Source organism: Drosophila santomea, chromosome X (genome assembly GCF_016746245.2).
Source record: "Drosophila santomea strain STO CAGO 1482 chromosome X, Prin_Dsan_1.1, whole genome shotgun sequence".
In the NCBI taxonomy this organism is placed as follows: Eukaryota; Metazoa; Arthropoda; class Insecta; order Diptera; family Drosophilidae; genus Drosophila; species Drosophila santomea.
The window spans coordinates 17,734,394-17,746,203 of record NC_053021.2 but is presented as its reverse complement, the minus strand read 5'-3'; the positions used below and the strand labels follow the sequence as shown (position 1 = coordinate 17,746,203).

The 11,810-nt window shown below is 41.1% G+C and overlaps 1 protein-coding gene across 4 annotated transcripts; it reads right to left on the bottom strand.

Moving 5' to 3' along the window:
* Positions 1 to 689: 689 nt before the first annotated feature.
* On the bottom strand, positions 690 to 10,700 carry LOC120455975 (dual specificity protein phosphatase 3). 4 transcript variants are annotated; one of them, XM_039642524.2, is made up of 7 exons: positions 10,537 to 10,700; positions 10,152 to 10,368; positions 4,753 to 4,812; positions 3,159 to 3,328; positions 2,964 to 3,092; positions 2,434 to 2,558; positions 690 to 1,899 (listed from the first exon to the last, which is right to left on the bottom strand). In XM_039642524.2, the coding sequence occupies exons 2-7, from the start codon at positions 10,167 to 10,169 to the stop codon at positions 1,694 to 1,696; spliced, it is 708 nt and encodes a 235-aa protein (XP_039498458.1). In that variant the 5' UTR covers positions 10,170 to 10,368; positions 10,537 to 10,700; the 3' UTR covers positions 690 to 1,693. The 4 variants fall into 4 exon arrangements, with proteins under 4 accessions (XP_039498458.1, XP_039498459.1, XP_039498461.1 ...); XM_039642525.2 differs by having other exon boundaries at positions 2,434 to 2,531; positions 10,537 to 10,698; XM_039642527.2 differs by lacking the exon at positions 4,753 to 4,812.
* Positions 10,701 to 11,810: the final 1,110 nt, after the last annotated feature.

The window sequence follows — 11,810 nt, the reverse complement described above, 5'->3', positions numbered from 1 at the left end:
ATTTGTTGTCCAACGACTTTTAACAACTGCTACCTGTTTAGGGCTTAGAGGAATTCCATTTCGGTACCACTTAAGTGGCACCCGCTGATCCCGACCTAGCCGTGAACCCCGTAAACCCCGTAAACCCCGTAAACTCCATGAACCCCAGCGGAGACATTAATTTTATTGTTTTGACTGTGCGCACGATCGAAATCTTAGTGTTGGCTTGCTTGGATTCTGTGTTTTGAGCTCTAGGTTCTGGTTTCTTGTGTTCTTTGGGGTCAGTTCGCCTCAGTTATTGATAGTTCCAAATTAGGGTCAACTATGCGGTTAGCAGCAGCAGCCCCAGTTCCAGGTAGCCAATATCATCTGTTTTAATTACGCGCCGAGGTGAGCCTGGTGAGTCCAGAACCTCGATAAGAACTTGCCTCTGCAGGTGTTTCCAGGCAGTTAGCAGGCGCAGCTAATGTCCGAGACCCCACAACATTGGATTGGCATTGGAATTGAAGTTGGAGTTGGGATCCGGGATTGGGATTTGGATTGGGAAAGGGTGGGAACTGGGGAAATCGAAATCGAATTCAATTTCCCCAACACTTCACCAAGGGCGCGATGTGATTTAGAAACTGGAGCAGTTTTCCCCCGTCGGAGGTAAGATTCCATTCCTTTAACCTACTATATATTTGATTATAAACCCAAAACAATTTCAACAATTTTGTTCTTGTTTTGGTTTTTTATTATTAATCACATCTTAAGTTTACTTTTTAGTTTTTAGTTACGCGTTCTGCTCATTTGATTTGGTTTAGTTATTTTGTTTCGTCTGCTCTTAAACATCGTACATGTTCTAGAAAATATGAATTTGGTTTTATTACATTGTTCACACTTGGTGTATATAGTATATATATATATATATATATATATATATGGTATAGGTGTATATAACGCATGCTTGTATATCCGTTACACAGTTATATATCAGTATATATATGCATCTGGTTACGTTTGTGTCCGCGAACATTGTTCATGATCTCTAGTTTCAGCTCTTCTTATATATGTAGACATACCATGCCTACATGCATGTATGTTTGGGGTATCGGGATATGGGGATATAGAGGATTTGGGTTTGCTATTGGGTTATAGGGGACTGGTGTATATGGTATGAAACAGAACGTTAACACAGATGAGAGCCTTAGAAAAAATACGCATAGATGTGGGTCCGGAATACATGTATATAAATCTGTACGTCTAGGTATAGGCAAGGTATATAGGTTGATCGCCTCGTATTGCTTCGATCGTGGCTCTACCAATCTAGGTCTCTAAGTGTTTCCAGTGAGAGTGTGTGTAGTGTGTAGTGTGTAGATAACTTGATTCCCTTCTGGCTGGTTGTGTGTATATATTAGTCCTACAATATGGGTATGCCGCGATTATACAGTTTTTGGGGATGAACAGTTTCTATATATCAGAAGACCAAGTTACCATTATAAGTCGTTAGCTTTTGTAGCCTTCAAATTTTGTTTAGAACAACGTTTTTTTCAATTTTCATTTCATAATTATAATCTTTTTTTCATTTTTTCTTTTCATCTTTTCTTGTTTCTTTTGGTTAGTTGCAGGATCCACTCAAGATGGAAGCCATTACCCCCCGGTTCCTCTTCCTGGATCTTTGGTTGTCTCTTAGGCCATTCCCTTCAAGTCCCTCCAAGTCCCTCCAAGAATCCAACTAGTAGGGATACAGGTTCTTGCGCTTGAGCTCCATGTCCAAGTCGGCCAGCTGCTGCAGGAATCCGTCATTCGGCCGGATATCGCGCCTCATCCGCACCGTGCGTATCGCGTCCACCGCCGACATCTTCCGGCAGATCATCAGGTAGGCCAGCACACAGGTGGCCGACCGCGACATGCCCACCAGGCAGTGGACCAGGATCTTGCCTGCGGAAGGGAAAGCGGGATTAGTGGTCACTCTTATGGGGGCTATCATTGTGGCGAAGGATCCATAGTAAGCTTGGCTTTATTGGATATAGGAATGTAGCTATCTGTTGACTTTACTTAATTCGCATTGAATTTAATTGGATTTTTGTAATGAACTCAAATGGGAACACGTAAAAGTTACTAGTCTGGGTCACCTAACTGCATGTAAGAAGTGCTGTACCTTCTGCAAACCATCTTATTGAGAGCTATCATTTGTCACCAGAAATCTATCCCTTCCTTCTACATTTCTAGCAGTGAATTCTATAAAGAAGTTCTATTATTCAAAATCAATAATATCCTCTATAAACATGTTAATATCGCAGTGAAACTTAACTTGAAATGCCTGTTTGCCAAATACCAATCAGCTCTGGGTCACCAAACACAAAACAAAACAGTGCTATCAGTTCAATGAAGACTTTAAATGATTTCTAATATTCCACTGATAATATCCATTCGTTCTGCTTACTCTGGACCCATTACCACCACATCACTTACCGCCGCTGCTGATGGCGCTGTCGATGAACTTGGAGGCCACGTAGAAGTAGCGCGAGATGTCTGTCGTTGGGGCATCGACCATGGGGAAGCCCATGTACCTAAAAACACAATCCTTATGGCTGCGTCTATTGCACAAACAAACACACACACACACACACACATCCACACATACAGTACACACAACAAACAGCAACAACAAAGTTGAGCCAAAATCGTGGTGATAATGGATAATAATGATGATGTTTCAGTGCAATACAATAAAGATAATGAAGAGTGCCACAAATGTCGTATTTACGAGGGTGTAGAAAAGGAAAAAAAAGAGAAAGAAAAATGGGAAAGAAATTTTGAAATGTGTGGGTGTGCAGAATCAAATCGAAATCAAAACTCAAAACTGTGTGCGATTCAAAACAAAATATGAACAAATTTAGAGCGAAAGTTTGGCGCAAATGTGCATTCCTTTCGATTGTTCATGTTGTTGCCTCTTGTCGGTTCAGCAAGTTCATCAAGATCAGCCAGATCGTGGGACTAACCTGATGCTGGGCATATCCCGGTAGTAACTGTGTCCAGTGTCCACCTGACCATACCGACATCCCTCGGCCGCGTTCAGCACGTGGGTGATGCCCATCAATCTCAGATACGTTTTGTTCTTGGCCGCCGCACTAAAATCAAATGTAAGTATATAGATAGAATGGTAGTCAACTGAAGAACATCTCAAACCAACTTACGCATCACCAATGTAGATGCCCGGATAGACCTCATCACAGTCAACGTCGTGGATGGCGCACTCGGCGCGTCTTAATCCTGGAAGTGCCCGGCTAGGAGCCATCGAGTAGTGCAGGACTCGCTGCAGCTGGCGTCCTGTGGTCTGTTCGGAGGTCTCCAGGCGGCTGGGCGACTGCAAGAACATATGGGAATCACATTAAATGGGGTCCAAGTATTCATATGCAGTATTTATAAATTATACACACTTCTAACGATACACAGGTGCATCAAGTGTTAGTACATGGCAAAGCTATTAGTTTCGATATTTAGCAGAACTCTTTGAAGATCCATCGCTATTAGTTTCGATATTTAGCAGAACTCTTTGAAGATCCATCGCTCTTTCTAAACCTCTAAAATATTAGATATAATATTGACACCTTTGCCCATTTATTTTCTTATAGAAATGTGATCGTGATATAATTTGAAATGAACTTATGACCTCATGGAAAAGTATTAAAGCTTTGGCTTTGAAAATCGATTCACCAATACCTAAAAAACCTTCGGTAATTAGATTTTGTGGACATTCTTGGCAGGCTTCTTAAAATTCCCCCACCTCACATGACATCATTGTCCTGGCGACAATTGCCAAAAAAAAAAAAAAAAAGAAGAAACAAAAAACAAAAAACAGGGAAATAAAATGCCTTGTTTTGCAGATTTATAGCAAAGGCGAAGGTCGCAATTTGGTTACAAAAGATGACAAATCAGACGAATTGAGGGGGGTGAAATCGGTGGGTTTCTTATATATTCCTATACATATATATATCCATTTATATGCCATTTGTTGTCTGACAATCTCAGGGACAGAAAGTGAAAACTTTGTCTTGCCTTTTGTGATGTTTTATATTCTGTTTTCCCCAATTCAAGACTATTTTGTTGGCTATCGACTGTCTGACTTGTCATAATACCATCACCTGGTTATTTTGGGGAGACCTAAAGGGTTTGGGGCCATTGGTGTTCACGTTACGGAAACTTTTGCTTTTTGTCGCGGCATGCGACCCTGAAATTGAAAATAAGCTAAATACGTTGGCGGGATCGAGAGAGAATATCATAAGGTATATAGAAATTTAAGGCATCTGTCGCCAGAGTTCTTTAACTTTTCGCCGCTGATCTATTGTGACTGATCTATGGCATATACACCTCTCGGCGAATACATCTTTATATTTATACTTATATATACTATATAGCCCGCGATTGAGATTCTTGTGCGCGCAAGGTGTGTGTGGGTTAATTGTTCTAAATCTGTTGATGAAAAGCCCCACAAGATGTGGACATTATTTATAGCATTATTCTCGCCGTGGCCCATATATCCGTCAGATACGAGTGTTATGTATTGTGGCACCAGAGGTAAGCAAAAAATGTATCTTCAACTTTCGTTAGTGGCGGAATTCGAGCAAATCAAGCGTTTTCGATGTCACAAAACAGCAGAGATTGTTGACGCACAATTACTATGCAAACTTTGGCACTTAAGACAGCACAATGTGTAGTTTAAAACACAGTTTGGGTTTCACATTTAAGAAAAGGCTCATGCAAAGATACTTTTCCGGAGACTGGACAAACCTGATAATAGTGGGGACTATATCTATCGCCGATACTGCTGCTGTATCTGTCTGTGAGAAGCTGAAAAAGTATTTAAAACAAATCATAGGGGGGGAAAAAATAATGAAAAAATGGTAAATTAGTAGAAGAAACTAAAATGAAACTATAAATACAAGCTATTTCCCAGTTATTCCAAAGGGTAACACAATACGAAAAGTATCTGCAAGATAACCTAAATATATCCCAACCCAAGCACTCTGTGCATCAGGTGAAAACGGAAACTAATGGCAGAGCTTTTCCTCAGGTGAGTGTGTGAGGCTGCGCCTTGACCTTGTCCCCCTTGCCAAGAAAATTGCGCTCCCACCCACGCGCCCACCGATTTGCATCTAAAAATACTTGATAGAAACAAAATTACTCACCGATGTACGATGAAAACCCGAATGGCAGAGGTAGAGGCACTGAGAAAATATGTATTGGAGCAAGTGGAACCCAGCAACGAATTTGTTGTCTGTGACTCATCCCACGCCCCCATCCAAGTATCCCCATCCCCATCTCCCCCTTTATACTATATATACTATTTATATATATATATCCATTGGTGAGGCCCGCATGACAAGACAATTAGCTGGACACGACAAATCCGAGAGGGGAGTGAAAAGCAAAGTACCAGATACGAAGGCACAACAAAATCGAAAAGCGAGTGAAAAACACTGGCATGATTGAATGTCGGAGCGGTGTGCCCCCCAACTAATCGCCAGCATACATGCACGGATATAGCCAGATAGCCAGCCATATAGCACTTCCATTCCCCCACCGATATTCCTATATTCGTGCGAGCGTATCTGAATCTATTGGCAACTTTGAAAGCGTTCGTATCTTATTATAGCCCCTTTGAAAGCATTTGAAAAACAGTCAACAGACAGCCAACAATACCTGAGAGGTGTGTGTAAACTACGAGGGGCCACTTGTAACTGGTAACTTTTCCACCAATTTCCATTTTGCTGTGTGGCATGTGAAGCAAGAAAACACTTGAATGGAAGTCCCTTAAAAACGACTTTAAAAGCGAAAAAACCATGCAATAAAAAGTATTTGGGCACTGCATCAAAATCTAAATGCAATCTTTTTATGAACTAGTTCTCGCTGGGGTCAACCACACTGCAGTCATAATAATGAAGTCATAATCTCGATGCGATTGCGATTGCGATTGAGATTGGGATTGATGTCCTTTGGCACCGCTGGGTGGGTCAAGTCAACGCCAGCCAGCGATTGACCCACATACGCTGCACATGTTGCGGCTTGCAGGTGGCAACAGTTGGGCAACTACTTGACCTCTGGCCCTCTGACACAGTTCGCTGCCGTGGATCCGATTGCCTTCTCCGGCGGCAGGAAGTGCAGCAAACTAAATGGAAAATGGTAAATGGAAAATGGAAAAACAATGCCACTGTGCAACAAAGTGGGGCACGAAGGAAGGATGGCGGCTAGACAATGCAATCAGCTAAATAAACTTTACTAACTAAGGAAGGACGTGAAGGGAAATTATGCGGTCAGCCTTGCGAGATTGCCGTTTACTTTTGCTTCAAAGGATGGCCTCAGGTTTCATAGCTACTTCTAGGGAATCGGTAAAAGATATAAGAAGTCATTCTATTATAATGCAATAACCATTAGATACCATTAAAGATACGATTTGATATTCATTTGTAAATCAAAAAATTCAAATATTATTAGGCATTTATATTTTAACATTTACTTTTCAATAAATAGTTCACCCATCCACGAACTATTCCATCCATATATTTATAAAAAGTTTTTTGTAATTTATTCGCGATTTACTTGCTCGGCCTTGAGCACAAAAATTCCCAGAAATAGAAATACGAGAGCGAGCTGAAAAATACGAACAACAATTTTCCCAAATTCATTTTTCAAGTGTGAAAATGCTCGACAGAAAATGTTGGAAATCAACACAAACCCAAAATCAAGAGCAACAATTAATTTTCGAACAAAAAAAAAAGAGGAATTTACATTGCTTTTTTCGTCTGGCCAACGGCATTGATAAATCCGTACATATAGATATGAGACATATATATATGTATGTACATATAACTATGTATCTGTCTGCGCATTCATCTATATAGCTATATAGATGTATCTGCATAATCTGCATAGTTTTTGGGCACTCGACAAATGCAAATCGCATTGACATGCAAGCCAGTATCCTGCAGCAACTTTTTTGTTATTGATTAAACAGCCAAAGAACCAGTTGCCCCCAAAAGGAAAATGTAAACAAAATTCCCTAGATAATTATGAAAAAGAAAAAAAAAAAACTGAAAGAGACATTCCTCACTCGATTTCCCAACATTGAAGGCGCAAAACTTTGGCAGCCGCGCGAATCAACAAAACGAAGCCAAAACAATTTCCCACATTGCAAAACTAAATTTCAATTAAATGCGCAATTCACTCGATGCTTAATTTGCCTTTTAAGGCGGGCACGTTTATGGCTTGCGAATTGATATACGTACACATTCCGCGAGTAGCCCATCAAACAGGCGATCCACTCATTTATGCATCTGCCATGCAAATGAGATGGGCTTCAGAGGGTTAAGGATCGCCATTAACCGATTTACAGCAATAAATTATTAATAAAATAAATTACACGAACGCGCAGGTTACTGGAAATTAAATAATTATAAAACCAGGGAGTATAGGGTATCAAAAATCTAGAATGCCATCAAAACAGCGTTTGTGTTCAGTTTTGTACTTTTCAGTATTCAATAAAATTCAATCAAATCTAACTATAAAGATGATAAGCATATAAATATTAATTGCTAAAGTTGCATCCACTGCAATGCAAAAATGTTTAGGAGAATTAACTATTGTGCCCATAAAATTATAAATTAAAGAATTTTGAGTAAGTAAGTAAGATAAGATCCTCTTCCATTTTCGCCATATCTACACTAATATCTCTTCCATTTTCGAAGGCCGAACACAGATCGTCGATCGACCTTGAGCTTGGGAAAACGCATTTCCCCGGTTTGGGTGGGTTTCCAGCTCGGTCCAAATGGGGAAACGCTTTCAAGTCGCCGCCATTGAGTTCAGCTTCTGGCGCAGCTGGCACAGAGAGAGAAAAAATGTGCAAAATAACACTACATATACACTACATAGCTAAAACAATCATTTAAGCCAAATATTGATATATTGTAATAATAATAATGTATAAAACGAAAAATCTCTTGAAAAGTGTACTGATCGAAACTTTTCTTTAAGATATTAGAAACTGACTGGAACCTCTCTTTAAAATATTATGAAACTGACTGGAACCTTTCTTTAAAATATTATGAAACTGATAGGAACCTTTCTTTAAGATATTATGAAACTGACTAGAAATTTTCTTTAAAATATTATGAAACTGATGGGAGCTTTTCTCTAAAATATTATGAAACTTTTCCCGCTTTTCCGGCTAGAACTTGTTTTAACCGCGACTTTTTCTCAGTGCAGCTCCAAGCTCCAAGCTCCAAGCGCTTGCCTTTCGCTTTCTGCTCAATCAGGCGCAACAGCTGCGATGCGATGCGATGCGATGAGACACGCCCACAATCGGCACAAAACGGCTATATATAGTATTTACCTACAATACACACAATATGTGGGCCTAAACAGTGCTCTATCGATTGTTCAATTAGCGCGCTCGATGGGCTTGACACTGAGCCAGCAGCTCAAACGGCGGCAGCGGAAAACGGCGATGACATTGACATTTCAGCTAAGCTCTGTGCCTCATATATATATATATATATATATATACATATATATATGTGTACTTTACACCCAAGTCTATGTAGACTTTAGAGCTCTTCACAATGGCCATTACACGGAAGCCGGGCAATTAATTTCGAGTCAACGTTTATTTGAAATCGAGGAAGAGCAGGCTGTAACTTAATGCGCTTCATTGCCTCTGAATTCATTAAGTTTTCGCATTCGATTTGGTGGCCTGAAGTTTTCAGCTGTTCCTGCTGTTTGGCCCACTTCATTTTCCGTTTTATAATCAACCTAATTGGTCCACGCGGCGTATGAGTAATCTTCTTTAGCCAGCCCACCAAAGCCAAAAGCCTATTACCAACGAACCGCGTTTTTTGGGTCAATCAAAACCAGTGCAGCGTCACTAATTCGGTTAGTCTAATGCTAATGACCAGTGGGTAAGCTTTTGTGGCTGGAGTTGTTTTCAATTAGAGCCAAGGGGTCTCCTTTTAATGGCACATTTTTGCAATGATGTTCTATGTAACTAAACACGTTAAGATCGATCGATCGGGAAGTGAATGTATATTTATATTCACTCCAAGTAAACTATTTCTATTCAAAAATAAATGAGCTACCTAAGTTGGGGGCGCCCTTTGATCCACGTGCAGCAATTCCAAGGACATGGTGACCCAGCGCACCGTGCAGTGGTGACCCAAAAAAGTAGGCGCCAAAAGCGAGTTAATGCCAGGATAATCGCCTCATAAAAGCCACAGACAAAGATGGTTATTTAACGACCCACATGTTGGGAATACTCGCAGTTTGGTGGGCATTTTCGGGTGGTTGGGCTTGACGTTGGGTGGTTAAGTGGTTGGGTGGTGCGCTGGTGCTCTGGTGCCACGCCTTGGAAAGGCACTTGAACTTTGCATTTGCATTTGGAGGCCTTCAAATGGGCGGTGGGTGGTTTGCGGTGGTTGGTGGATGGTGGATGGTGCACACATGTGCCAAGGCCTCTGTCCCACAGAAAATAGAACAAATTCTATTTTACTTGCACTGATTTTTTGTGTCGTTGTTCTCTGTGGGTTATAGGTGAAGTGGTGGGCGGTTGGGCGGTTTGGCGATTGGTGGGTTTGCTTGGGATGGGCAAATTGGGTCAGCGGAGCGGTAGAACGACAGGGCCAAAGATTGAGGCAAGTCAAGGTCATCATCATCGCTCGCCAACGCCATCGTCATCGTCATCAGCTGTTTTTGACAGATGCCCGAAGTCAGCGTCGAAAAGTCTGCCACGCGGCACTTGACAAAGCAGCCCGCGCCACGCCCCCATCCACTCATTACACTGAGCGAAAACACATCAAATATTTAAAGACTGCTTATAACTTAAAATGTAATCTACTTATGACTTGTTGGTAGGACTTGAAAAATAATAGTTAGGCCATGACAGCACTTGGCCCGCTTAACGGCAGTCCACGTAGTGACGAAGCGCACCGCGGTAACCACTATTATTTCCGCTTTTTGTCCTCGGATTACGTGTTTGTTATTTAAATATTCCCTAATAATAAATTATGCCAGAATTTCCCCCAGTGTTCTGTACACTTTATTACTACCCTTATCCGCCCACTCTTCCTGTATTTTTCTTTTAACCCCACATTCCCCACCTGCCCCACCTTCCCCGCTTTCCCCATTCTCCTTTTGCTTACCGCATATCTCCATGACATCTTTGTGGAGTGTGTGTTTTGGGTTTGTTGTGTGTTGTGTTCGGTTGTGTGTGAGTCCTGTCCTTGCTGCTTTCGTCACCGTACGCTCCTGGATTCGCGGATATCTGGATTGTATGGATGGGGATAGTTGGCTGGATGGACTGATGGAGGGGGTCGCACGTTTGCGGGGCAGCGCTTTCGTTATCCTCTCGGCGATATCCTTGATTGATTCGTGTAAATAGTGACAAGTATTAGGATCAAAGTGCAAGCAACAAATAAGAGCAAGAAGATTCTGCCAGCCAGCCACCCACACACACACACACATGCACACACTTGGGCACAGAAAAACACTCTCTCACTAAAAAAAAAAAATGCAATTGTTAACTACCTTGATAGTTTTCCCTTAAACAATTCGATTTTTGTGGCAGCTCTCGCTTTTGGCTGCTGCTTCTTGTCACTCTGTCACTATTTCTATCTCGAGTCTATTTATTTATCTTAATTGTTTGCTGTTTTTTCAGCGTTCTGGCGACGGGCACTTTTTTGCGACTGATTCGCGGTGCCGCTTTGGGGTTGTTTTCTAGGCGCCAAAAGCTCGCCCGCCCCCCAAAAGCGGCCCTGTGACGTAGGCGCCGCCACAAAGCTCGCCGCTCGGCTCTCTCTTTCGAGCTGAAGCTTTGCAGCGCTCCGCACGTGGCAATGCGCTCACTACACTCGCAGAAAAAACTGCAAGCTAGCGGCAGAGGAGAAATTTATTAAAGACTTTCAATAAAATAGGCGCCATACTTGGCAGATGTTTAAATCTAAATATTTGCATCAATGCACTTCTTAAACAAACTTCCTAACAAACGATGATGCAAAGTAACGGTTTTCATTATCAAATTGTTATCAAAAAGATATAAAGTTATATAAGAAAGGATTTTGTTTCATTTTCGCTAATAAGTCTAAGCAATAGATCATATTCCAATATTATGGATCATATTCCAATGGTTAAGTTGGTAATCAATAAGCTTATGCCAGTGCTTTCTCCCAGTGTAATTCGTGTGTGGGTCGCCGACACCCACTTACGCATATGTAAATATTTTCGTAGTTACATTAGCTATTTACGAGTAATTCATTTACATATCCAAGCGATTCACTCGGAGAGAATTGGCAAGAGAAAGGAGCAGAGAAACAGCCCTGACGGCGGCCAAAGCTTTGGGCCACAAAGTTATCGGCCAAGTTCAGATGCCCTCGGAACAGCTGAAAACTGGGGCTCGAATTCAACGGTACATCTTATCGATAAGTTATTGCAACTCACCGACAATGTATCAACATTTATCGATCTCGTTTAAATGCATAACTGAGTGATCAAGATCATTAATCATAGATTACGTTGCTTACATTCCCAACTTTGTATAAGTGATGATCGATCATTTCCAAAGTTAATTAAACGTAGTTTTATTATTGTCAATTATTAAAGTAATTAAATGCACTCCTAGTTAATCATCAGCGCATCAATTATAAGTGATTCATTGAAGCAATACGCTCTGAGCAGAATGAGTGAAAAGCTTATTCAATATTATTCGAACGATGCTCTCTCCCTTTGAGCAAAATGACTGCGAGACTCGAAAATAGAATGGCAAATATATTTCAGTTTCAGAAGATTAAATAGCTTAGGCGTCT